The 27,165-nt window shown below is 48.6% G+C and overlaps 2 protein-coding genes across 5 annotated transcripts in view; one reads left to right on the top strand and one right to left on the bottom strand.

Moving 5' to 3' along the window:
- Positions 1–3: 3 nt before the first annotated feature.
- Positions 4–3,499, top strand: Six5 (SIX homeobox 5; the record flags this gene model as incomplete). Its single annotated transcript, XM_010614646.3, has 3 exons — positions 4–350; positions 1,157–1,956; positions 2,118–3,499. Coding segments are annotated over 3 exons (1,758 nt in total), but the record flags the coding sequence as incomplete, so codon positions are not given.
- A 68-nt stretch (positions 3,500–3,567) lies between these two features.
- Positions 3,568–27,165, bottom strand: part of Bhmg1 (basic helix-loop-helix and HMG-box containing 1) — a 25,262-nt gene continuing 1,664 nt past the window's right edge. The window contains exons 2-13 of one of the 4 annotated variants that reach the window (XM_010614594.1): positions 26,984–27,054; positions 19,977–20,067; positions 12,481–12,592; positions 9,900–10,073; positions 8,750–8,843; positions 7,934–8,025; positions 7,337–7,492; positions 6,935–7,008; positions 6,018–6,182; positions 5,686–5,945; positions 4,777–4,866; positions 3,573–4,143 (exon numbers count right to left, since the gene is read on the bottom strand). In XM_010614594.1, the coding sequence (XP_010612896.1) occupies positions 3,975–4,143; positions 4,777–4,866; positions 5,686–5,945; positions 6,018–6,182; positions 6,935–7,008; positions 7,337–7,492; positions 7,934–8,025; positions 8,750–8,843; positions 9,900–10,073; positions 12,481–12,592; positions 19,977–20,067; positions 26,984–27,054 (1,548 nt within the window). In that variant the 3' untranslated portion in view covers positions 3,573–3,974. Of the gene's footprint in view, positions 4,144–4,776; positions 4,867–5,685; positions 6,183–6,934; positions 7,009–7,336; positions 7,493–7,933; positions 8,026–8,749; positions 8,844–9,899; positions 10,074–12,480; positions 12,593–19,976; positions 20,068–26,983; positions 27,055–27,165 lie in introns of all 4 variants that reach the window. The other 3 variants (XM_033765857.1, XM_033765855.1, XM_033765856.1) reach the window with 3 other exon arrangements.

The following is a 27,165-nucleotide window of genomic DNA, read 5'->3' as shown; positions in this document are numbered from 1 at the left end:
TTCCCCGCCGCCCACCACGCCTTCCTGCAGGATCTCTACCTGCGCGCGCGCTACCATGAGGCCGAGCGGGCCCGCGGCCGCGCGCTGGGCGCAGTGGACAAATACCGGCTGCGCAAGAAGTTCCCGCTGCCCAAGACCATCTGGGACGGCGAAGAGACAGTCTACTGCTTCAAGGAGCGCTCCCGCGCCGCGCTCAAGGCCTGCTACCGCGGCAACCGCTACCCGACACCGGACGAGAAGCGCCGCCTGGCCACGCTCACCGGCCTCTCGCTCACGCAGGTCAGCAACTGGTTCAAGAACCGGCGACAGCGCGACCGAACCGGGGCCGGCGGCGGCGCGCCCTGCAAGAGGTGAGGGAACCCGGGCAGCGCACGTCCTGCCTTTCCAGGGACCAGACACTGCGGCACTTGGGGACCGAGCGTGGTGCTCCGGCTCCCCTGGGCCCTGATCCCCGGGTCACCTGGCCTGCAGGCAGTGCGGGCTCGGAGACCTCTTTCCGCTGCACTCGGGCTCCATCTCAAACCCGTCTGTGCTCGGGTCCACGGTGGGGGGAGGCAGTGAGAAAGTGGGGGCTGTGGAAAGGCCTTTCCCACTGTACCCCGGGTAGCGGCAGCCAGCCGCTCCCCAACTGTTACTCCTCCCCACCCCCACACCCATTCGGCCGTGACGGCGTGGTCCGTCGCCTGTCTTTGTTGTGAAACGTGAACCTTCCCTGCTCCGGTTTCCCTGTAACCCAAGCCCTTCCCCTCCCACCCAGTGCGGCCCGGCCTCTGGGCCTTTCGTGCTGCTCTCTTCTCTGACGCCTCTGGAGTGGGACTTGGGGAACTGAGCGGGTGCCACCACCTCACTCCCGGCCACACGCCTGCGGGCCCAGGGCACTCCGGGCAGTTAAGGGGCAGCCTAGGTGCTCGGCGGGAGGCCGAGGGAGAGCAGGGCCTCCTTCCTGGGCGTCATGTCAGTTTTAGCTCCCTGCAGCAGTGTCAGTCTACACAGGACTTGTAGCGCACCACCGGGCCCTTGCGCGATCTCCGGAGGTTCTGTGACCCCTGAAATAGGCTTCAAAAGCTTGGGGGGCACGTGGGTGGTAGTGGTCTTCCTCTGCCCCTGGGGGAGAGCAGCTTTCAGGACCACAGCCTAATAACTCTTTCTCCACCAGCGAGTCTGATGGGAACCCCACTACTGAAGATGAGTCCAGCCGAAGTCCTGAAGACCTGGAGAGGGGAGTGGCCCCCGTGGCTGCTGAGGCCCCCACCCAGAGCTCCATATTTTTGGCGGGGCCCACCCCTCCCGCTCCGTGCCCAGCCTCCTCCTCCATCCTGGTGAACGGGAGCTTCCTGGCTGCCAGCAGCTCCCCGACAGTGCTCCTCAACGGCAGCCCTGTCATCATCAACAGCTTGGCGCTGGGCGAGGCCTCCAGCTTGGGCCCCCTGTTGCTCACAGGCGGAGGGGCTGCCCCCCCACAGCCTGGTTCCCAGGGCACCAGCGAAGCCAAGACCTCTCTGGTCTTGGACCCTCAGACTGGTGAGGTTCGGCTGGAAGAGGCTTCATCTGAGGTCCCTGAGACCAAAGGGGCCCAGGTGGTTGCTTCAGTGCCCACTGGAGAGGAGGTCTCGGGACCCCTGCCCCAGGTGGTACCTGGCCCTCCACCTGCGGCCAACTTCTCTCTGCCCGCAGGACCAGTGCCCACAGTGGCTGCCCCCCAGGTGGTGCCACTGTCCCCACCCCCTGGGTATCCCACAGGCCTGAATGCCACTTCTCCATTGTTGAACCTGCCCCAGGTGGTGCCTACCTCCCAGGTGGTGACCTTGCCCCAGGCCATGGGGCCACTGCAGCTGTTGGCAGCTGGCCCAGGCAGCCCTGTGAAGGTGGCAGCTGCAGCGGGGCCTGCCAATGTGCATCTGATAAACTCTGGGGTGGGCGTGACTGCCCTACAGCTGCCTTCGGCCACTGCCCCAGGTACCTCCTCCTTCCCTCAGGCCTGGGAGGAGCTAGGGGAGGGGAAACATCTTTTCCTTGGCGTGTCCCTGTGCCCTCTGTGCCAGGCTTAGCGTCACTTGGCTTCACCCTGAGGGGCTCCGCTTGCTGCTTCTAGCCCTAACCATCTCCTCTCCCCGCAGGAAACTTCCTCCTGGCCAACCCTGTATCTGGCAGCCCCATCGTCACAGGTGTGGCTGTGCAGCAGGGCAAGATCATCCTCACTGCCACCTTCCCCACCAGCATGCTGGTCTCCCAGGTCCTGCCACCAGCCCCCAGCCTGGCCCTGCCCCTGAAGCCAGAGACGACCATCTCTGTCCCCGAAGGAACCCTCCCGGTAGCCCCCAGCCCTGCACTCCCAGAGGCCCATGCCTTGGGCACGCTTTCGGCTCAGGTGCCGCCACCGCCCGCTGTGGCCACCTCTGCAGCCAGCCTGCCCTTCTCCCCGGACTCCTCCAGCCTCCTGTCCAGCTTTCCAGCACCCCTGGCAGAGGGTCTGATGCTGTCACCTGCAGCCGTGCCTGTCTGGTCAGCAGGGCTAGAACTGAGCACAGGAACAGAGGGACTGCTAGATGCAGAAAAGGGGCTGGAGACACAGGCCCCCCATACTGTGCTGAGGCTGCCAGGCCCTGACCCTGAGGGGCTGCTTCTGGGGGCCACCGCAGCCGCCGAGGTTGATGAGGGGCTAGAAGCAGAGGCCAAGGTTCTGACCCAGCTGCAGTCGGTGCCTGTAGAGGAGCCCTTGGAACTGTGACCAGCCAGCCTCACTCATGCCTCTCCTGACAATGGTGCTCAAGATGCAGGGACAGATGGGGGAGAAGGAACCCTCCAGAAAGACACTTGTCATGACTTGAAGGCCCCCTTCACACTACATCCTTCCAGCCTGGGGAACCCCTCCAAGTCCTGGAGGTGCCAGAGGGATTTGCTTGTCTACTCCCTGCCTGGGAGGATTCCTGTTATGGCTCCCTCCCGCCCTGCCCTGCGATATAAAAGGGGGGACCTGGCGGTCCCAACTCAGGGGCTCTGCCCTCCACCTGGTACTCGCTGTGAGCTGAAGACCTGCCAGATGGCTGGATTTCCAACCCCACATGCGCTTCCCTCACTCCTAACACTATTAATAGCTCTGCTGATACTGGTATTCTCGGAACTGCTTGGAATCTGAGGGTGGAGAATGGAGTCCTGGGCCCAAGGACTGAGACTTCCCCAGCTTGGCCTTCCTGGGAGGACTGGGTCTTCCCTTGCTCCCCTGGATTTGAGCCCTCATGATCACCTCCAGCCCCAGACCAAAGATGGCCTCGTTCCTGGGGTAACCCTGACCCCTGTGTCTAGTTTGTATCCTAAATCTCTATTTTTCTAGGACATGTTATGCTTCCCTTTCAATTAAAGGTAACAGATAACAGAACTTCCAGGAGGGCTCACTTTGCAAAGGATTTGCCTGAAGGACAAGCCCAGTTTGCATTGGCTCTGGTCACTGTTTCCTGAGGGTACTGGTTTGAGCTGAGACTCGTGGGCAGCAAGTTTTTCAAACCGCAGGCTTGGGTTGGATTTGGGTGATGGTGCAGGGGGACAGAGGGAGAGCCTGCCCTTGTCTCCCTTGCTGGTAACAAGGGTCCTTGCTTTATTTTGTTTGAAACAATAAATAGTCTTTAAATAGAACTGGGAGGGAGAGGTGAGGTGTGAATGAAGACAAGTGGATCCTGGAGGGAGAGGAGGGGTATGGGGATCCTCTGCTTGTGAACTTCCCCTCCTGCATTTCATCTAGGGTTCCCTCCGCCCACCCTGGGGCTCCTACTGACTGCAAGGCAGAAAGGGGCTGTGAGAAGGGCAGCAGCACGCACAAGGCAAAGCACAGATAAATACAACTCATCCTCAGTCCCTGGGAACTGGCCCTACAACAGCGGGGTCTGAGGTGGGGTGGGGACAACCTGACCATCGCTGGCTCCTGGTTTCAAACAGGCTGTAGGAGCTGCGGGGGTGTGTGTGTGTGTGGAGTTCTGCCCTCAGTCACCCTGAGGGGGTGGCGCCGAGGCTTGCTCAAGGGAAGCCTGTGCCTTCTCGGCCAGCAGCTGGTAGAAGGGCTTGGGGGTCACCGAGTCCTCATCTTCACTGTCAGAGCTTTCCTGCTTCACGATGCGGTTGTGCTGGCGGCTGAACCTGCGAGCCTTGATGCTGGGGGGAGATGGGGCCGACAGGACGGATCCGCATTCACTTCCCCAGGCTGTGTCCCACCCCAGCCCTTTGGCCTCAGAGCTGACCAGGTCTCAGCCCAAGGGAGAGGCCAGGGTTTTAGCCTTAAATCCTGATCGTCTGAGACCCTTGGACTTGGCCAAGGAACCTCTGCTGGAGCCCACACTCCTGGGAAGAGGCTGGTGAGTGGGAAACGTGCATGTTTCAAGTGCCGGTTCTGACACAGGCAGGCGCCAGCTCCTTGGAGTTGTGGAGAGCAGCAAGGGGGTCAGGATCAGAGAGGGACAAGAGGCCAAGCATTAGGAAAGGAGAGCATTAGGGCAGGAGAGACCAAGCTCTAAGGGGCTATAACTCCACGTGGCAGAGAAGGCAAAAGAAATAGGGCAAAAGGGTCCAAGTCCCCGTGAAGCCATTGCTCCTTAGCTTCAGGTGGCGCCTCTGCACCTACGTCACTCCTAAGTCTGTCTTAAATATTTGGCAACAATCCCTGAGCCTGGTAAACCTGCAACCTGTTTCCAACACCATGAGGCACAAGGTTGTGAACGAGAAGGAACAGTTAAGGGTCAGGGCAGCCTCTTGGCCTCCTACCATGCTGGCTGGGTGGGGGCTTCTCACCAGTATGGTCTCCGCTCCTCCTGGGGCATCACCCGCCACAGCTGGGCCAGCTCCTTGGTGGCAGCTGTGGACGCAGTCCCAGGGCAGGCTCTGGGCCAGGAAGGAAGAAGAAAGGAGGTCAGAGGAGGCCTGCAGGGCACATTGGCCTGGGTGGGGGCCGGCGATAGGACCCCTCAAGGGTTCCCGTCCCTGTGCCTGCTGGCTGGCAAGCCCTCCAGAATCGAGTGTCTAAGATGCAAAATGCACTTTACATGACTGCTCTCAAGGGAGGACCCAGGGTCCTAGCGGGCACAGGGACCCTGTAGCCGCTGCTTCCCCGAACCAGCACTTGTGACAGTGACCGGAAACTAAGGTACTAAGAACCCAGGAAGAACCAGCTGTCCTGTGCTGTGGCCTCCCCAGCCCCTGGCTTTGGTCCCACAGTGACTGGGTCAGGGTTGGGTCTGACCTATCAGGGTTGAAACTTAGAGACAAGAGCTGTCTGTCCTTCCCTGAGATGCTGCTGGAGTAGCAGACAGAACCTCAGCCAGGTGCTCCTGGGCATGACCCTGCCACTACCATGCTGGAGAATGAAGTTGGCCCAGAGAGAGGATCAGAGATCCCAGGCATGCTGTTCCAGCCTAGAACCAGGTGCATCCTGAAGGCAAGTACGTCTCCCCCTCACTTTGAGTTTATCCAAGCCTATTAGCTTCCTTTTCCCTCCAGTCTGAGATGTGAGTTGGGTTGCCCTGCACACAGTGGAAGCCCCTGCCAGTACAAAGGTTGGGGAGAAAGGTGGCTGCAGAAGGGTCAGTGGGCTCCAAGAAGGTGCAAATGGTCCCACAGCAATGAGGGGGCCAGATGGCCTGGGGGTTCAGACAATGACGGTAGGGTAGGGCCCCTCCAAGTGCTACTAAGGACCCCACCCACCGGATATATGGCTTCCGGTTCATCCTGCAGAACATGATGAAGCCGTTGACACATTTCTTCTTCACTTGGTTGAGGCAGTGGGCTTTCTTGCTCTCCTTGGGCTTCATGGGGCCCTTGCTGGCCCGGCCCTTGCTGGCCTGGCCCTTCCTGGCCTTCCTCCCAGTGGCAGGCAGGGTGGAGGCCCGCCGGGTTGGGGTCCATGTGTAGTCATTGTCCTCGTCATTGGAGGACGGTGAGCCCTCAGGGTTGGCCTGTGTGTCCTGAGAGAGGCAGGGAGGTGAGTGAGGGCAGGAGAGACCCATCCAGCCTCGGCAGGTGGCCGTTCCTCTCACCTTTTCCTGTTCCCACAGGAAGTCTGTGTCGTTGTTCTCAGAGCTAGGGCTGGAGAGCGGCTTGCTTTTGTCACTCAGGGGGAAGTAGCAGTGGTCCAAGGAGACCGAAGACTGGCACAGGCTGTAGAAGTCAGGAGAGACTTCGGGGGCCCTGGCGGGGGCATCCTGGGACACAATGAAAGAAAGATGGAGGGGCATCTTCCCATGCACTGGCTTTCCAGGGCATAACTTAAATGTTAGAAACCCTCATCCATCTTCACAGCCCTTGGGACATTTGAGCAATTGAGGGAACAGAGGGCCTGGATGGGCCCAGTTGTGGGCTCCTGCTCTGGGGCAGGACCGCCTCAGTCCCTCAGTTTCCTGTCGTTCTGGACAAGTCTTAAATCCCCTGAGCATCAATTTCATCTGTGAGAGAGTGGTCACAATACAGGCCTTGCAGGGTTGAAAAACTCGTCTTGCAGCACTGGCGCTAAGAGCTCTGCTGATGGCGTCTGTTTTTGTTTCTGCTGCTAGTTTAGCCACTCAGTGAGGCAACACTGGAGGAAGAAGGAGCTGCAGCTGGGGCTGCCTCTCAGACACTGGCCTCCTGGAGTATGCAGGGCTGCAAGGTTGGCCAGGGCCTGGCAGGAGGCAGTCCTGGCTTTGGTCTCTATTCTGACTGAGGATTCCTTGGCTCTCTCTCCAAATTTTAGTATCTGTGTCTGTAAAATTAGGCCATGAGCACCCTGGTTTAAAGTGCCACTACACCATCATGCAGGCCTTTGTGGCTGCAGTGAGTGCTCAAGGAGGGTACAGAAGGCAATGAGGCTGGGGGGATGAGGAGGAACACAGGAGGAGTGGACAGAGTGGGCTGTCTGGGGCCCTAAGGCAGGGTACGGGAGTCACACATGAGGAGGGTGCGGGTAGACAGAGCCTACCTTCTCCTCAGGAGCTACAAGCATGCAAGCAGAAGGTGGAGACTCAGGACTTAACAGCACTTCTTCAAAGAGACCTGTCGGGACCAGAGGGCTGCTAAAAAGGAAGTGCTTCACCCTGCTCTCACTGCTGCTGGAGTCTCCCTACAGCTTTCTGCTTCAAGGTCTCCCACCCCAAGTCCAAGTCCCCTCACAGGCCACCTCCCCTGGATCCCCTCTAGTCCTGAAGAGAGTGTGGGACTCTGCTTCAGGCTCCTGGAGCCTTGTTCTTGCCACACAGCCTGTGATGCCCCTGTGCTGGCATCCTGGAGTCAGGGCCTGAGCAGACTCACGGCTGGGTTTCAGCATGGCCCATACAGGCCTGAGCATTTGAATCAAGTGTCTGGTCCTGCCCTGGAGGCTCACCTTGGGTCAGAAACATGGTGTCATCCTCCAAGATCTGTTCTGGCAGCAGTCTGCTTGGGGAGCTGAAGAGGGAAGGGCTGAGTCCTAGAATCTCATCTGGGTGGCCTGTCACACTACAGGCAGGGACCTGGGGAGGTGGCAAGGCCAGCAGGCTCTCTGAAAAGGAAACACAGGGCTCAGGAGTGGGGTCAGAGATTGTCCCCTCCCCTGGCACAGCAACTGGAAGGCACAGGAAAGGTGACTGTCACTTTCTCATTTGGAGTTCCAGAACTTCATTTCCTGGTAGAGGAAATTAAGAGGTATGATGCTTGGCACTATGACAGGGATGGAAAAAATATTATAATGTGCCAGAGCCCACAGCCTGACTCTGTGGTAAGAAAGATTCTGAGGTAGTATCTGTGATAAAGGAAAAAAAACCAAAACAATGATTGTTTAGCAATTTCTTCCATGCTAACTGGTGGTGGAGTGACAGCAGGTATAGTGCATTTGCCATCCTGTGCTTAGCAGATCCCGATTTCTCACCTGTCATAGGAATCCTCAGAAAGAAGTTAAAAGAAGCCTAGAGCCCACAAAGAAGAGAGACAGTGTTTCAGTCACCTTGGGATCTGTCCTCTGTGGTGCAGACAGGCAGCCAAGGGTCAGCGTCATTGTCCATCTCCTCACTGGAATCATAGAAGACCATCTGCTGCCTGTAAGTGGCAGAATCAAGAGGCAGACAAAGAGGCCTGGGCAGGATGTGTGATCCCTTTGGGTATCTCGTGTGGCCAAATATGTGCTGGCTTTGGGGCACTTATGTGGCTGAGGCTCCTGACCTCAAGGAGCTTCACATCTTGTGAGGGGAGATGAGCGGATAAGCAGACACCAGCAATGGGTTGGGGGTGCCTGTGATGGAGGGACTCTGGGAGGACTGGAGAAGAGGGGTCGCAGTGAGCTCAGCCTGCAGGATGGGCAGTTTCTCAGGTGGACCAGGGGAGAGGGCTATGCAAGAAGGACCAGAGTGAAGAGCTCAGACAGGGTTAAGGCACACCTCACGTTTCATGCTGTTAAGTATGTTTCGTGGGTTAAAGGTAGGAGAGTGGCTGACATGGTGAGGTAGGGCCACAGAATGTCTCCTTGCCATTAAGATCTGGACTCCACCCAGTGGGCACAAACAAGGGCTTTGAGTCACAACTGATGTGATCAAGGACTGTGTCAGAAAGGCACAGTTAAGTGAGAAAAGACTGGAAAGGTGAGCAGGAGTCAGGGAGGCCAGTGTGGAGACTGCAGTCATGGCTCAGGAGATGGATGGGAAGTCAGACTTGCCTGTGTGTGCACTGGCAGGGGATGGAAAGTGGCCTCATCCCTGAGGACCCCACAACCACAGCAGACCACACACTTCAACCTCACTCACTAGAGCTCTTGGGGTTCCCCTACCTGGGGTAGAACTGTGTTTCACTGAGGAAGTAGGTCATCTCACCCCTGTTCTCATCCTCAAAGGCAGGGTCAGGCTTGTCATCTTGGGCACCATCTGTACAATAGCAGCCTGGGGTGAAATCGGACGACCACTCCAGTGCACTGTGGGCCAGATTCCAGGACTCACAGGCACAGGAACATAGAGGTGCCAGGTTCTGCCGCCCAGCTTTCACCCAACCCTAGGCAATACCTCAGGTTGCAAGGTCTCTAGGTGAGACTGGGGGTACCTGAATCACCCTCATTCTTAAATCCCACATCCTTATCAAGAGCTGTAATGATGATAAAATCCTTAAGTGGAACAATGAAAGCAAACAAATATCCAGTGCTTACTTTAACTAGCCCTGTTTTAAACACTGCATCCTGCTCAATAACCCTTTGCTGAAGGTCACTGTTATTAACCCTGTAGGTAAACTGAGACATGGAGAGATCAGTATAACTTGTCAAAGTTCACAGAGCTGGCAGAAAGATCTGTGAAGCATCTCTCGAGCCCCAGGCTGGGTCAGACACCTCCACTACAGCCCACAGCCTCCAGGACATCAGGATCACTGTGTACAACAGCATCTCCTGACCTGCGTGGGTGATTCCTTCATTGGACTGTGAACTTGGTCACTTCATGTGTTACAAGCAAACTACACAGGGCCTGGCCCAGAGGAGGTGCTTGAGGAATAGGGGCTAATGAACAAAGAGAGGAGCCAGCTGCCCAAGGTGTCAAAGCCACTGTGAAGCCAGACCTTGAATTCATGCCTGCCTGCCTCTCTCCTACCCAGCTCTCTGTTAGACACATCACTTTCCCTTTCCCAGCAGATGCAGTGAGAAGGGGATCATGAAAGAAGGGCTGGCTGCTTCAAGTGCAGCCTGATGAGGAGGTCTTGCCTTATTCCATGTTCTAAACCTGAAGCTAACACATGAGGGTGACCTTGATCTTGTCCCTTCCTTTTACCCACAACAGAGCCTAACAAAAAAGCCAGGAGCAGGATCATATACTCCATGAAGTGACAAGCATTGTCTACCCTTTCACTGTTGTATTCCTAGCTACTAGGACTGTGTCTGGGTCATGGCAGGTCATAGCACCAAGGAAAAAACTAAATTCACTGTGATGAATGAGACCAACTTGTGATGTCACCAAAATTGATGTCCTTGGTCATGTCCAGCAGTGTCATCTGGCCTCCTGCTTCTTCATCTGCATTTCCTTCTTGAGATGAGGTCAGCACAGCCTTGGGGGGATTGCAGGCATCAGGGCACCTTGGAGGGGTGCTGGTCCTTCCCACGTTTTCTTCTTTCTGGTCTGAGGATATAACCAGTTTTTTAGATGTGTCCAGAGCCGAGAGTGACGAGACTTCTGGACCCGGGTCTTGAGTTCTGACAGAGCGGAGACAGGCGTCAGATGTGCCTCAGGAGGGGCCACCTGTGCTCTGTGCAGACTCTGTTTCAAAGTTTTCTCGGGCCTGGTCACCCCCCACCCTTTCGGGCACGCCCAGATCCTCATGTAGAGGTCACTGAGTCCAACCCCTGTCCACACACTTCTGAGCTCTAAATATTAAACAAAACATGCACAACGTCTGATGTTCCTTCCAAGACCAATGACACCTGATGTTCTTGGTGTGAGGATAGACATACGCATTTTTAGAAGCACTCCAGGTGATTCAGATGTGCAGCCAGGGTTGGAAATCAATAATTAGGTCCCATTTTGCAGATGTGGAAATGGAAGCTAGATGGGGAAGGGCATTGAGTTAGTAGCAATGCTGTGGTGGGATGGAGGACTTTGCCTCCTCACTTGGATCTTTCTACCACTACACATTCCTGCTGCCCAGGAATGAGGACTGAGCACACGGATAACAGCAGTGTCCATTCCTGGGGCCTGACCAGTGCCTGTTGTACGTGATGCTTCAGCAGAGTGTGTGCATCCTTTTCTATATCCTGAGACCAGCCCGTGGCAGGTGCTGCATTTCCTAGTGAGGAAGCAGAGGCTCAGAGGAGAGTGGCCCCATGCCAGGCCCCAGTGCTCCTATTAGGAGGAGCTAGGAATAGAGCCCAGGGTGACAGCATACTGGGGGAGGCAGCCCTGTTCGTATTTCAGGGCTACTTTCTGCTTGGCTTCTACTACAGACCTATACCTGCTCGGGTCAGCTGCTTCTTCGAAGGTTTCTGGCAAAGCTGAGAGATCTGAGAGCATGGAGAGCTGGAGGGGATGGAGTCTCTGCGGGCTGGGCCGGTGGCTGGATTCCAGCCCGGCCCTGGTGAGATGGAGAAGGAGACAGGTCAGAGCCTCAGCTTCATCCTCCTTGTCCTTTACATCCGGCCACCACACAACGCTCCCAGCCTCCAGCTGGGGTGGGTTCCCAGAGCGGACCCTGTCCTTCTCAGATGCTTGGCCCTCTTCTCCACTCCAAACCGGTTCCTCCTCCCAATCTTCTCAACCCAGCGAGGGGGCTGCCCCCATCCCTGCTAAATCTCTTCTTCAAATTTACCCACTTCTGCCAACATTCTCAGCAATGGTGCTGGCTTGGGCCTCACTGTCTTTCGACTAATCACTCTTGGAAGTATTTTCTCTCTCTCTCTCTCTCTTTGAGACAGGGTCTCACTATGTAGTTGAGACTGACCTGGAACTCACTATGTAGCCCAGGCTGGTCCCAAACTCACAGTGATCCATCCTCCTGCCTCAGCCTCCTGAGTGCTGGGATTACAGGAGTGCGCCACCTCGCCTGGCTTATTTTCTCATTTTGATTCCAGTTTCTTCCTTAAAAACAGTTCTCTACATTAGATGTCAGGGACCTTGTCCTAAAACAAATAACTAAAATCTGGTCATGACTACCCCTTGCTTAAAATCCTTCAATAAGGGACAGGGATGTAACTCAATGGTAGAGAGCTTGCCTCAACTGTGTGAGGCCCTGGCTTCCATCCCTAGCACCATTAAAATGTATATACAGTATGGCCAGGGATTTGGCTCAGTGGTTCTGCTGCCTGCCTCACAAGCACAAGGGCCCAAGTTCGATCCCCGGTACCGAAAAAACAAAAAAAACAGTATATACACCTTGCAGGAATTCTCATCTACTTCATCCCCTTCCACAGTTGTGTACCAGGAGCCCTTCAACACCTCATCCCTGCCACCACGACCCTGCCAAACCCCTCCAGCCTGATCTCCTGCCATCCTGCCTGTGTATTTTACGTTCTAGTGACAATGGTAGCCCTGGGCCCATGCAGTACATCACCGGGTGGCTATGTGCAGGCACTGTCTTACATTTCTTTAGGTGGATCACTGCGCTTCATCCCCATGACAAACACAGAAGAAGTACTGGTATAAGTTGCATTTTACAGATGATGGAACCAAAGCACACAGAGGCTAAGGTCACCAAGACACGTTTGAATCAGAATCTGGCTCAGGAGCCTGCACAAGGCATCTCAATGCTACAGGGTCCTTCCACTCAGTACTCATGGCTGGCCTGTCCCCAGACACTGCACATGCATCTCCCACACACCTGCTCTTGCTCATGTTGTTCCTTTGATTTGTCAGGGCCCTCCCTCCTCCTAGCGTCCTTGAACCCCCCAAACTCCCACAGCATCCTGCACTCCTTTCTGATGTTTCCCCTCCTCCAGGCTCTGAATATCCTAGGGGTGGGGAGAAAAGCTAGACTCATGTAAATCAGGGATTTAGCTCGTGACAGGCACCAGGACATGTTGGCCAAACTGCTTACCCACAAGTCCACCTTCCTCACTTCTGAGGTAGATTTTGAGCAAGGCCTTGACCACATTGATGGTTCTCTGGAGGTACTGTATGTAGTGCAGGACATGCTGCAGAATCTCCTTCTGCCTCCAAAAGAAAGACAAATCAGCACAGGAGGTGGGGCTTGGAACATGGTCCTCACCCAGCCCTTGGTGTCAGAGAGCTGTTCAGTTCTGTTGTTTTGAAGTACTGGGAATTGAATCCAGAGAGCATTGAACTACATCCACAGCCCTTTTTATTTTTTTATTTTGAGACAGAATTTCACAAGGTTACTTAGGCTGGCCTTAAACTTTATTATCCTTTTTTTTTTTTTTTTTTTTTTTTTTTTAAATAGGGATTGAACTCTGGACCTCGCATTTGCAAGGCAGGTGGCGGCACCACTGAGCTAAATCTGTAGCACTTGGTCTTATTAAACTTTAGATTCCTGCCTCAGCCTCTCATGTACCTGGGATTACAGATGTGTACCACTGCACCCAGTCCTATTTTGTTTGTTGGTTTGTTTGTTTGTTTGTTTTTTGGTACCAGGGATTGAACTCGGGTCCTTGCGCTTGCAAGGCAGGCCACCGAACCGCTGAGCTAAATCCCCGGGCCCTGTTTGTTTGTTTTGTTTGTGTGTTTGTTTTCTAGTACCAGGGATCAAACTCAGGACCTTGCACTTGTGAGGCAGGTGTGGCACCACTTAGCTAAATCCCCAGCCCCTATCCAGTCCTAGTCTGTTAAGCCCTCACTATGGCCCAGAGAGATACAGGATACAGCTGAGGAAACTGAGTCTCGGTGCACTCAAGAGAGAGTGATTCCAGATTAGCCTGCCTCCTGGTCTGGCTTTTCAGGAGACATTGCTCAGCTTTTGGCCACTGGTCCTTTGCTCATGCTGTATTTCCTGTCTGCAAAGCCCTCCTTCTGTTCCCATAAACTCTCTCCTACTGCTTCTTTTTCCTCTTAGTTTTGGCACAGCAATCTCTTCCAGCACTGTGCCTCCTCTCCCTTTAACCTGTCTTCCCCTCATTTACTTTTTTTTTTTTTACTTATTTATTTTACTAGACTGGGTCAGCTGCCCCTCGTCAGCACTCCTATCACGCCCTGTGCCTTTTCTCCAAGGCACTTGCCACACTGTTTTATAATAATCTCAAGGGAGAGAAAAAAAAATATGAGAAGCTGAAAAAATGGAAATAAAGTGTTTGTAAATGGGGAGGGGAGGAGGGGGTGAAGGGAGGGCAGGGACAAGGGGAAAAATGAGAATCAAGACCTATTATGTAAAGGTACAGAATCCCAATGATGAATGTAATTGTATTTGTATACCTAGATTGTACCAATAACCTCAATAAAAAAGAAAAAAAAATCTCTCTATGTGTTGTTCTCTCCACTGACTCTGCACTAGTTGATGATGAGCCTGTGACTAACTGGTTTCTGTAACCCAAACACACTGCTCCCTGGGGACTGTTGAAGGAACGATGTCCCCACAGCACCCAGCAGGATCCTCCCGTTCAGTGGATAAAATCTCCAACACCAAGCCCTGAATACCTCCTGAGTTGATATTGGAGATACAAAACTACGAAAGTGGCTGGGTGTAGTGGTGTGCATCTGTAATCCCAGCACTCAAGAGGCTGAAGCAGGAGGCTCACAGCAAGTAAAAGGCCAGCCTGGGCTACATAGTGAGTTCAAGGTCAGCTTTTACTATAAAGAGAGACCCTGTCTCAATGAAAAAAAGAAAGAAACAAAAGAAAAGTAAATGAGGGGAAGAGGGGTTAAAGGGAGGGGAGAGGAGTGGCAAAAAAAAAAAAGAAGCAAGATACATCATGTATAGGTACAAATTCCCTGTGATGAATTATGTATACCTAAAATTTACCAATAAAATAAAAATACACACACACACCTGCCAAAGATACAGAAGAATACTGCTCATCAAAGGCCAGGTACACAGAGGTAAACTAGATATGCTTCATTTGCCTTCATGGACCTTACAATGTAGGGAAGGCAACAGACTCAAATCACTCAAAATCATCGATTGAGATAAGCATTGTGAAGAAAAGTGTACAACAAGGGATCTCAGAATTAGGGTGAAAGGCCTCCGTGAAGAAGCAGCATTTAAACTGGGGCCTACAAGTGAAAGGAATTAGTCAGTTGACAAGGTGAGTGAAAAATACCAGTGAATATTTTGGGAATCAAACTGGTGATAATCTTCCAACCCCAAACCAGGAAACAGCGTCTTATGAGGGAACTTAGGTGAAACTATTCTGTAAAATATAATGCAGACAGATGGTCACTGATATAACTGAGCATGATTTACCAAAGGAAGCTGCAATCTACATGATCTAAGAAATACATGTGACACAGTCAAAAGAACATAGGCACTGAAGGGGATGGAGATTTAGCTCAGTGACTCTGCCAACTGACTCACAAGCCCAAGGTCTTGAGTTCGATACCTAGTACAAAAAAAAAAAAAGCTAGGCATGGTGGTACACGCCTGTAATCCCAGCACTCGGGAGGCTGAGGCAGGAGGATCACTGCGAGTTTGAGACCAGCCTGGGCTACACAGTGAGTTCCAGGGCAGTCTCAACTACATAGTGAGATTCTGTCTCAAAAAAACAAAAAAAAAAGGGCCAGGGATTTACCTCAGTGGTGCCACCACCTGCCTTGCAAGCGTAAAGACCCAAGTTCAATACCCTGTCTGCCTCTCCCCCAAATTAGCAATAATTCCTAATCTCTTCTAAAATTTCAATTTCTCTGTCTCAAAAAAAAGAACACAGGTACTGAAGGATGTGGATCCTATCTGCTACTATGACTGTGTACCAAGAACAGGTCCTATCAGGTTCTCAAGGGATTAAATAAGAAAAAATATAATTAGAATACCATTTTACCACAGAAAGAATGGCTGTTAGGTCAGGCATGGTGGCACATGCCTGTAATCCCAGCACTTGGGAGGCTGAGGCAGGAGGATCACCCTGAGGAAACCCAGACTACATAGTGAGTTCAAGGCCAGCCTGAACTACATAACAAGACCCTGTCTCAAAAACAACAACAGGGCTGGGGATTTAGTTCAGTGGTTCTGCTGCTTGCCTTGCAAGCCCAAGGTCCCGAATTCAATCCCCGGTACCAAAAAACAAAAACAACAACAACAAACCAAAAAACGAATGCTAGTAATGCTGTGGGGATAAAGAAATTCTTATACACTATTGGTGGAAATATAAACTAAAACAACCTCTATGAAGATCAGTGTGGAAATTCCTCAAAACAATAAAACCAGAAATTTCATTCTATCCAGCTATTCCCCTTCTAGGAATCTTCCCAAAAGAGTTAAAGTCATTGTAGTACAATAATACATGCATACTCATGTTTATAGCAGCACAAAACTCATAATAGCTAAATCTTGGAAACAGCCAACAGAGGAATGGATAGGAACATGTGGTGTTTATACACTGTGGAGTGCTACTCTGACACAAAGAATGATAAACTTGAGGCATCTGTAAGTAGTAAATGGAGGGCTGGGATTTAGCTCAGTGGTTCTGCCACTTGGCTTGTAATTGCAAAGTTCCAAGTTCGATCCCTGGTACCAAAATAAATAAATACATACATATATAAGTAGTAAATGGATATACCTCAAGATCATAATGTTAAGTAAATAAATCAGATGTGCAAGTTTAAATATTGCATGGTTTTTATTATATGTGAAACCTAAAATATCAATAAAGAACAAAATAAAAGACAAATAATAGCAGGGAGATCTTTTTCAAATGGAAGGGGAACAAGAGGTGGAAGAAGGGAAAGGAGATTAAAAATAGAGAATCAAAGAAAAAAATGGAAATAGAGCTTTCTCAAATGGGAAGGGTAATAAGAGTTGGAGCAGGGAGGGGTGGGAGGGAAAGGGGACAAAAAAGAATTAATATGTGTTATGTACATGTACAGACTCCACACAATAAATGTAATCATTGTGTACTATAAACATGTAAGAATAAAAAAATTAAATTGAAAAAAGAAAAATATAACTAGAGTATGGATTTTTCAAGGGCAGATTCTGTCTTTTTTAGCTTAGTATTTCTAACACCAGGGTTGGCACCTGTTTGGCATGCACTGAGATGAGATTTTTGTAACTGTGAAGTAATATGTAAATGTTATTTATTGTAACTGTACTAAAGATTTTATGCAGAAGCCTACTGGGCATTATCTCTGACTCCAGGACAGAGGCTCAGTTCTTGATGCTTTGGGAAGACAGAATGAAAGCTATACCTAAGGGACAAATCTCAAAGACCTTGTAAAGGTAAAATAGACAGATCCTGTAGCCATCTGAACACAGGAAATTCATTTAGTCAGTCAACAAACATCCACTGAACACTGAGTAACACAGCTGCTGAAGGGCTCAGGCCTTGGGAATGAGACACCAAACTCACTCTCTCTCTCTCTCTCTCTCTCTCTCTCTCTCTCCCCCTCTCCATTCCATTGCCTAGTTGTGTGTCTCTGAGCAACATGACCCTCTGCACTTTAGTTTCCTTAAACCAAAAAGTAAGCCTACTCACACATCTCTCACAAAGCTCCAGGGAAGCTTAAATGAAAAACTGTGTCTAAGACACAGTATTCAAAGCCTGACACCTGGAGCTCTCAATAAATTGGGAGCAATGTTTATTGTTATTTTCTTTAGGATGGGCCCTGTGAGTGCTGGGAATGGAGATATGGCAGAATTCTCCATCTAAAGGTATTCAGAAGCCATGAACTTAGGGCCGGGGATTTAGCTCAGTGGTTCTGCTGCCTGCCTTGCAAGCCCAAGGTCCCGAGTTCAATCCCCGGTACAAAAAAAAAAAGAAGAAGCCATGAACTGTGGTACACACCTAGCTGAGGCAGGAGGATTGCAAATTTGAAGCTAGCCTGAGCAACCTAGTCTTTAAAAAAAAAAGTGGGTAGTGCTGCTGGTGGTAGTAAGAAACAAAGAAAATGATTGAAGTAATATGCTGAGGGCCTTCGTGGTCAGAGGGGAAAAACTATAGGAGCATGTGAGGAATGAGACATTTAACTAGCCAGAATAGTGCAGAAGGGTGCCAGAAATCCCAAACCTCAGAAACAGGACAAAGCTTCTATTAGTTCATGAGCGCATAGCACAACCCTGGGACAGATGTGATTTCCTCTAGGCAAAGATTGAGTTTGACCCATGAGTGGTTGGATACTGACTGGGATGCCATTTTATGTGGAATGGGAACCTAGGACTGACTTAAGGGACAGTAAAGAGTGGGAAGAGGGATCCTTCTCTAGCAGAGGATAAATGGTAGGGAAAATAGATGATGTTGTGGGTGGTGGCACATATCCCAGAACTCTGGGAAGCTCACATAGGGGGATGTCTGAGCCCAGCCTAGGAAACTTAGTGACTTACCAACATCCTGTCTCAAAAATAAAAACATTTTTTTGTTTGTTTTTTGAGACAGGGTCTTGCTGTATAGTTGAGACTGACCTGAAACTCACTATGTAGCCCAGGCTGGTCTTGAACTCACAGTGATCCTCCTGCCTCAGCCTCCCGAGTGCTGGGATAACAGGCATACACCACCACGCCTGGCCTAAAAACATTTTTAAAAGGGCTGGAGATGTAGCTCAGTGTAGAGGCCCTGGATTTAATCTTCAGTACAAAAACAGGAAAAAAAAAGAAGAAAAGAGAGAAGAGAAAAGAGAGGAGAGGAGAGGAAACTTGGGGAGATTCTAAAGGATGTCGTATGTGGCATCAGGTCTGTTACAAAATGTTGCCTGACCTCTGACTTGACTGTCATTTCCCAAAAGCAGGGGACTGTCTTTTCCATCTTTAGCTTCCCAAGTGCCTATCACAGCATGTAGATATATTATATATGGAAATATTTGAGGACAGAAGAAAAAAGTCCCCAAATAGTCTGCATCCCAATCCCAAAGATGTCCACATCCTACTACCCAGCACCTATAAGTATGTTGCCTTATATGGCAAAGGTTACTTTGCAGATGTGAGTTAAGCATCTTGAGATGAGGTAATTCCTCTGGAGTATGTGAGTGGACCCAATGTGACCACAAGGGTGTGTGTGTGTGTGTGTGTGTGTGTGTGTGGACCCAATGTGACCACAAGGGTGTGTGTGTGTGTGTGTGTGTGTGTGTGTGTGTGTGTGTGTGTTTACATAGCCAGAGTCTGCAAGCACAAGGTCTTGAGTTCAATCCTCAGTACCAGGGGTGGGGAGAGCAGTAGGAGACAAGAGAGATTTGAAGACACTGAGCTGCTTGCTTTGAATGGCTCATCAGGAGCCAAGGAATGTAGTCACCCTCTATAAGCTGGCAAAGGGAAAGATCCTCTCCTGGAGAGAACCAGCCCTACTAACACCTTGACTCTAGACCAGTGATCCTGATTTGGGACATCTGACCTCCAGAACTGTAAAAGAATAAATTTGTGTCATTTAATCACTAAATTTGTAGTGATTGGTTACAGCAGTCCTGGGAAACTCATCCAAGAACCTGCTATAGAGGATGTGTAGGAGGAGAATTCTACATGACATGGTGGGTGGTGGAATGTAGTGAGCAGGGTAAAGGCCATATGTTAGGATCAGGCAAATCTCTCCAGACACCCACTCCTCTGAGGGTCTCTTATCAGGTCAAACATTCCAGTTGGCACCAGTTATACTTGTATTCAAATTCACAACTTCCTGATACATTCAAGATTCTACATTCCCAGAGAAAAGGCTGAGGCAGGAGGATTGCCACAAATTCCAGGCCAGCCTGAGGTAGATAGTGAGTTCAAGGTCAGCCTGAACTATATAGTGAGATTCTCTCTCAAAAAAAAAAAAAGTCCCTGTGAAGGATTGGGCCTCAAATTTATTTGCTTCTTTGTGGCAATCAGAACAGATTCTGGCATCTAAGGATCTTCTGCCAAAGGCCAGTGAAAGAATGAGTAAATGAAGTGAATGAGAGGAAATACAGCTTTTACGATCTGGGTCTCAATGTAAATTGTTCCCACTGCGAGCACAGTGTTAGCTTGGCCCTGTATGTACTTATTGTACTTATTGTGGGGACACCCAGAGAAACCTGACCTCCGAGATGAACCACACAGGTCCCAAGAGCAGGGACTTCAGGAGGGATCTGACATTTATTCAGGGCATACTGTGTGCTAGGCCTGGAGAGCTACTATGTCATTTTGGTCTCACAGTATCTCTGGGGAGCCAGAATTATTTTTCCTTCTTTTACACTCAAGAAACCTGAGGCTTAGAGCCTGAGGAAGCTGCCCAGAGATCTGTAGCTATAAAGCCGGAGGGCTCAAACCTGGGGCTGTTTGATTTCAAGTCTTCCTTCCCAGTTCCTCCGGCCTCCTTTCTAGTCATGGGCTCTCAGTTTCCAAGAAATTTCCATTTAGAGCAAGCCATTCCCTTTTCAAGGCTGTCACTAAAAGGCTCAGTCTAGCTTTCCCAGGACCACCTCCCTGCTCACTGCTCTTTGAAGCCTCGCCTCCCTTATCTGCTTCCTTTCCTCCTCCCCGTGCACCTTGGTGAGCTTCTTGGAACCAGTCTTCAGGGTCATAGGTATCAGCAATGCCAGCTCCTGAAGTTGGCTGGTGTGACTTTTCTTTTGATTCCTGTTTTGGGACAAGAGGTAGGTTTAATTAGGATATCCAGAACTGAATTTGGGATCTGACCCCCAAATCTCTGTGTTAGAGTTCCCCATCTCAAGGTTGTCTCCCACCCCTCTCTCCATGACACATAAGATAGAGTCCTAGGCTTTGTCTGGACTCATTTTCCCTTAACTCTCCGACCTATTGGTCATCAAATCTTGCCCATTCCTCTTCCCATGCTTTCTCTCCATCCCCACAGCCTTTCCTTAATGCATACTGACACCCACACAACCTTCCATCTGGCCTCCTCCATCCCATCCCACTCTCTACAAGAGGCAGTGTAAGCTTCCTGAAGCACAAACCTAACCAAATCACATCCTTGCTTCAAACCCCTCAAGGTCATTCCAGTGTTAAGTATCAAGTTCATTTGTTTTTTAAAATCGGGCCTGGTCTCAAACTCATACAACCCTCCTGTCTCAGCCTCCTACATGCTGGATTAAAGGGTTGCACCACCACAAGCAGCAAATATCAAGTTTAAATTGTTAACATGGCTTCGAACACCCTTTCTCTTCCTGGCCTGGCCCAGCTAACCACTCAGTGGTTCCGTCACCTGCCTTGAAAGCGCAAGGTCCTCAGTTTGATCCCCAGTACCAAAAAACAAAACAGCCAGCCTTGGTGGCGCATGCCCATAATCCCAGCACTTGAGAGGCTGAGGCAGGAGGATTGCTGCAAGTTTGAGGCCAGCCTGGGCTACATACTGAGTTCAAGGCAAGCCTGGAATGCCTGAGGCACACCATGTCTCAAAAAAAAAAAAGAAAAAAGAAACCAGGCATGGTGGTACATGTCTGTTTTGAGGGCCCAGGCCAGCCTGAGCTACATACATAGCAAGGCCCTGCCTCAAAACAACTCCTCCAAAAAATAAAATTAAAAAAAAATATGTAGATGTCCCTCAAGAGCCTCAGGTACTCATAAGTTGAGTTTTATTTTATTTTAATAGGTGGCACTTTCAGAAGACGACTGAATCTTGGAGGCTTAAAGCTGACTTGCTGTAGGTAGGGCCTGGCTGGAAGAGATGGGTCACTGGTCACAAGCTCCCAGCTTTGCTCTGCTTCCTGGCTTCCCCCAGGCCCTCCCACCATTGCTTTCTGCCTTGGAGCCGGCTGACTATGGACTGAAATCTCCAAAAACTATGAGCCAAAATAAGCCTCTCCTTTAAACTGTGGGTGTTGAGTATTGTATCTTAGTGACTAAGGCAAAATCTTTTCACCCATTCGTTCAACAATTACTGAGTATCTACTGTATGCCAGGGTATCTTATAGGTGACAGGAATAAATGTATAAAGAACAAATACAAGCACTTGGGGGTAAGGCAGGAGGATTGCTGCAAGTTTGAGGCTATCCTGGGCTACATAGTGAGTTCAAGGCCAGACACTGTCTCAAAAAAATAAACAAAAACCCCAAAAAACAAAAAGAACAAATACAGTCCCCTTCAGGGGCTGACAATATAGTTGGGGGCAGTCTTTGACCAACTGCCACACTAAGAAGTATAATTGTAATAGGGGTTGGGGATTTAGCTCAGTGATTGAGCTGCCTGCCTGGTAAAAGCAAAGTCCCAAGTTCAATCCCTGACACAAAAATAAATAAATAAATAAATAATAAATAAATAAATAAATAAATAAATTGTGATTAGAACCAGAATAAGTTATACAGTTTTGAGTGTATTGCAAATAAAATGTGGGATCTTTTATTTATTTTGGGGGGCCATGAGGAGCTCTGTATTTATTTGTGATTTGAGATAGGGTCTTGCTATGTAGGGAACTTTATTCAGAAATTAAGAATTTCAGCAGGGTGTGGTGGTGCATGTCTGAAATCTCAGCACTCTGGGAGGTTGAGGCAAGAGGATTATAAGTTTAAGTCACCTCTGGGTAATATAATGAGATCCACTCTCAAAAAATAAGAAGGGCTTTGGTTCAATTCCAAGTACTGCCAAAATGAATGAGTAAATACCGTAAATAAGGGCTGGGGATTGGGGATGTAGCTCAGTGTGAAAGTCCTGGGTTCAATTCCTAGAACTGGAGAGAAAGAGAGAGGGAGAAGCGGGGGCTAGTGACAGAGACATAGAGAGGCGCGGCATTGTAGTGGTGCATGCCCATAATCCCAGTACTTGGGAGGATGAAGCAGAAGAATCACTGAGTTCAAGGCCAGCCTGGGCTACATAGTGAGTACAAGGCCAGCCTGCACCTCAAAGAGAGACCTTGTTTCAAAACCACTCCCCTTCAAATAAAAAAGATGACTGGGTTTGATCCTGAGTATTGAAAAAAAATTAAGCAAGGTATGTGAGAATAAAACATTAGCTCAATCACTGGGCCCTTTTAGGAATAAGGTACAGTGTGACTGCACAAGTCACATACCCAGAGTTGGCCCTGATGAGGACAGAGGTGTTGCTTTGTGTTACGGAAACTTGCAACATGAAGCTTTGACCTAATAAATGAGGGGCTCAAATAGGGGGCTTTGATCTAATCAGCGAGGTCTTTCCTAAGAAAGTAAACTTAGCCAGACCTGTTCTGAAGGTGAAGAGGGAAATAAAACATTTTAGATAGAGGGAACACATGCAAAGACCCCACAACATGAAGAATTGGAAAGAAAATGAAAATGCCTGGAGCACACAAAGCCAGGTGTCCTGTGGGGGAGACAAGGTTGGAGAAGGAGGCAGAGCCGGCATGAAGTGGGAGTTGTAGACCCACAGTACAGAGTTTTGCTTTTATCCTAAGATCAAACGGAAGCCTTTCAGGGCTCTATGTAGAGGATTTCATCTTAGTTCATTGCTTCAAAATATTTATGAACACAAGAAACCATACATATTAGTCAACTGAATGAAAGAAAGAAAAATAATCACCAATTGGTCTCCAAATTACAATCTCACAGAAACCATAACTTGGAGGGGAAGGGAAATTGGAGATTCTTTTTATTTTTCATCTGAGCTGGCCTTGAACTCTTGGGCTCAAGTGATTCTCTTGCCTCAGCCTTCCCAGTAACCAATTCTATTCTTAAAAGAAAAATTAGTAGGGCCGGGGATTTAGCTGAGTGGTTCCAACGCCTGCCTTGCAAGTGCAAGGACCTGAGTTCAATTCCCCGGTACAAAAACAAAACAAAACAAAAAACTAGTGCTTGCCTACAGCGTATGAAGTTCTGGGTTCAATGCATAGCATAGAAGGAAAGGAAGAAGGAAAGAAGGGAGATAATCAGGTGGGTGGACCTCTAAAGTCCTTTCTCGCCCTGATTTTTTTTTTTTTGCACACCACTTTCCTTCTGTTCTTAGGGGTCCTTGGAAGCCCAATGAGAACAACAGAGAAGCAAGGAAGAAAAAACACTCAGTCTATGTAAATTAAAGATGCTATTTGATCATACCTAAGAGTGTTTCATATCAAATGTGCTTCCTGAATGTTTACTCTGGGTGTTTTGTTGTTTTGTTTGCAGTACTGTGGATTAAACCCAAGGCGTTGTACACACTAGGCAGGTGTACTACCAGAACTACATCCCCAGCTTCTTATTTTTTAATTTTTTTGGTACCAGGACCTTGTACTTGCAAGGCAGGCACCATGACACTGAGCTAAATCCCCACTCTATATTTTAAAAAATTTTAAATTTATTATTATTTTTTCTTTTTTGTTTTTTTTAAGGCAAGGTCTCCCTTTATAGTTCAGGCTGGACTCAAACACAAGGTGATCCTCCTGCCTCAGCCTCCCAAGTGCTAGGATTACAGGTGTGCACTACGATGACTGGCCTCATCTGTTTTTTATTTCTTATTTTAAAATATTTGATACATGGTCATTTGTTTTTTAAACTGCCAAGTTTATTTCCTCCTTAGGGCCTTCACTGTTCCTTCTGCCCAGAATATTCTTTTGCCCTGATTGTGTGTGTATGTGTGTGGGGGTGTCGTAGGGATTGAACCAAGAGTCTTCTTATTGAGCTACATCCCCAGTCCTTTTTCTGTTTTTATTTTGAGACGGTTTCACTAAGTTGCTAAATTAGCCAGGCTGGGTTTGAACTTGCAATTCTCCTGCCTCAGCCTCTCAAGTGTTAGGATTACAAGCATATGCCACCATGCCTGGATTTTTGCCTTCATTGTAGCATGGCTAGTTTCTTTTTTATCATTCAAGTATTTAGTTTAAATGTCACCTCCTGATAGGCTTTCTATAACCACCCAATCTACATAAGCACATTCTTTATTACCATCCTTCCATCATTTATCAGCATTTGATATCTTATTTTTTAAATCTCTTATTATAAATTTCAAGAGAACAGGGATTTTTGTCTTTTCTGCTGTATCTCAGGCTGATTTACCCATTAGTTGCAGTAATTTCAGTGTCTTAGATGTGTGACACTTAGGGTTTTGTCAAAATGTTTTTCTTTTAAAGTAGAAGAACAGTCGATACAAAAACCGGCATTATATTTGTCTTAATATCAATGCTACTGTTACGGGGGGTGGTTTCAAGACAGGGTCTTGCTATGTAGGTCAGGTGAGCCTTGAATTCACTATGTAACCCGAGCCAGCCTTATACTTGCCATGATCTTCCTGCCTGTTTCCAGAGTTCTGGGATTGCAGGCATGCACCACTGTTCCTGACTACTGTAAATTTTTTCTTAATGAACGAAGGGAACCAAGGAGAAAAGAGTACTTAGATCCCACAAGTCATAATGTATCCCTGGTCATATTCTTAGCTCCTAGAGTCACGCCTGGCTCTTAGCAGCTGCTCAATAAAAGATTGTTAAAGTGATGATGCTGCTTTTTGTCTTATGATAGCCTCTCAGCCTTTTGAAGTGGCAAATGCCTCTAATTCCCGACTTTCCTCTTATCTGAGGTAATTAGCCTAAACACATCCTAGTTTCTTTATTTTAGAAGAACTAGAACAAGACTTACAAAAGGCAGTTCAAACTTCTCATTATTAGATACAGAAAAACTAATCCCACCAGGTGCACTGGTGCACGTCTATAAACCCAGCTATTTAGGAGGCTGAGGCAGAATGACTGCAAGTTGGAGGCCAGCTTGGGCAACTTAATGAGACTCTATCTCAAAATAAACTTAAAAGCTGGGGATGTTGTGCTTGTCTAGCACGCATATACAAGGCCCTAGTATCAATTTCCCCAAAAAGAACTGAATCCCACCACCTAATTTGCTTTAACATGTGCAAGAATTTAAAAGAAAAAATTAGCCTGATGTGCCGGTGCATGCCTGTAATCCCAGAACTCTGGGAAGCTGAGACATGAGGACTGAAATTTCAACCCAGTCTGGGCAACTTAGGGAACTTTCAGTCTTCCTGCTTCAACCTCCCAGAGTGCTGGGTTCACAAATGTGTGCCACTATGTATGGCCAAGATCCAGCTTTTGATTCAGATAAACTAGGATTCAAATTCTAGCTTTGCCACTTAGGGACTTTGGACAAGTCCTTCCATTTCTCCTAGTCCACTTTTTTCCTCACTCATAAAATGGAGGTGGGTAGGGAAAAAATGATCTGAAAGGTGTTTAGATAGTGCCTGGCACATAGGGACTGCCATGAAATGTAAGCTCAAAAGAAGTTAAACAGTTATTTGTTCAAATGATTTAGCGGTAAGGAAGACTGGAGAATGGGGTATAGTATTGTATGGGCTATGGATGATAATGGCTGTTTTTATTTAAGCAACATCCATCCAACACCCCCATTCTCTGTAATAGTACTTTGACTTTCCTTTGGGCAACCTCCCTCCACACTCTCTCCAGTTTAAAAAAGGCTGACCCCACCTCCCTCTTCCCCCAAGGGGGCAGGGAACTAAGGTCCCCTCTATTCTCCCCCATGCCTCAGGAGTCACAGTAATTGGCTCAGGGTTTGGCCAGGCTTGGCCAATGAGAGTCAGTCAATGCTGGGGTTGTCAAGCTGGCTGGATATGGATGGACTGGAGCTACTTAACAACATTAGAGCCACTAGAGGCAAATTCCTGGCACTATTACTTAACCCCCGCAACCAACCAAGCCTGACAGCGCTAAATTTTTTGCTTAAATGATCCAACAAAACACCGTATTATGCTAGTTTTCTCTTAATTGCAACTACAAAACTTTATTAAAACTATAAGGATCCCACTTCTAGAAAGGGGAAAAAAAAAGACTGAATTGTTGGTGATGGCTGGGATTCCTGTAGGAATTGGCAGCAAAGGTAGGCAGTCTTCATTTTCTTCATGGTACTCCTTCTGAGCACCTAAACAGAGAGCCTGAACAAAGGAGATGCTTCTTTTTGGAGTTAATAAATCAGTGAAGATGGTTGGATGGAAGGCTATTAGGGGAGAACATAGGAATAAGATGAACTCTATTTTTCCTTTACCTAAATTTTGGGTGGAGAAATGATCCAACCTTCAATCTGTGTTAATCCCCTCTGTAAGATTCCATGATGAGGTCCTGAGTTTGATCCCCAGTACATACAAACACACAAAAATCCTAACATGTGGTAAGTGCTTGACGGATACATGAATGCATGCATGATTTAAGAAAGGAATGATATTTTAAAAACTCAGAATGGTGGCTTGTTATAACTTAGTGGTACAGAGGTTTCCTACTAGCATGCACAGGCCCTGGATTCAATCCCCAGCACTGAAAAAAACAGCAAAAAAAAAAAAAAAAAAAAAAAAAAAAAAAAAAAAAAAAAAAAAAAAAAAAAAAAAAAAAAATCTGAGAATGTTAAAGCCTATAAGGATCTTAGAAGTGATCTTTGCCAATTATCTCAAAGCTCTCTCAGCTAGGAAATGGCAGGAATATTCTCTTCCACTTCCTTGTGACATTGTTGTAAGGATTAACAAATACTATACAAAGGGCTTAGCAAAGAGTCTGGCAAATAGTAAATACTCAGTAAATATTACATTATTATTATTCAACCAGAGTGCTTGGAACTATAAGAGCAATGAAGGAAGTCATTACCTGTCACCAGGACCCAGGGAACTGGTTCTGGGCTGTTCAAGGGAACATGGGTGTCTGCTGGAACCCAACATCTGCAAAAAAGGAAAAAGAATTATTAGAAACCTTTGGGATTCCAGAGGAATGGGCCACATGTTGAATACCCTTCATGTCCCCCATAGTGTTTTTTTTTTTTTTTTTTTTTT

Source organism: Fukomys damarensis, unplaced genomic scaffold (assembly GCF_012274545.1).
Source record: "Fukomys damarensis isolate Sample0158 unplaced genomic scaffold, DMR_v1.0_HiC HiC_scaffold_19, whole genome shotgun sequence".
NCBI classification, from domain to species: Eukaryota; Metazoa; Chordata; class Mammalia; order Rodentia; family Bathyergidae; genus Fukomys; species Fukomys damarensis.
The sequence above is the reverse complement of the archived record's forward strand: the minus strand, read 5'-3'. Positions and strand labels throughout refer to the sequence as shown.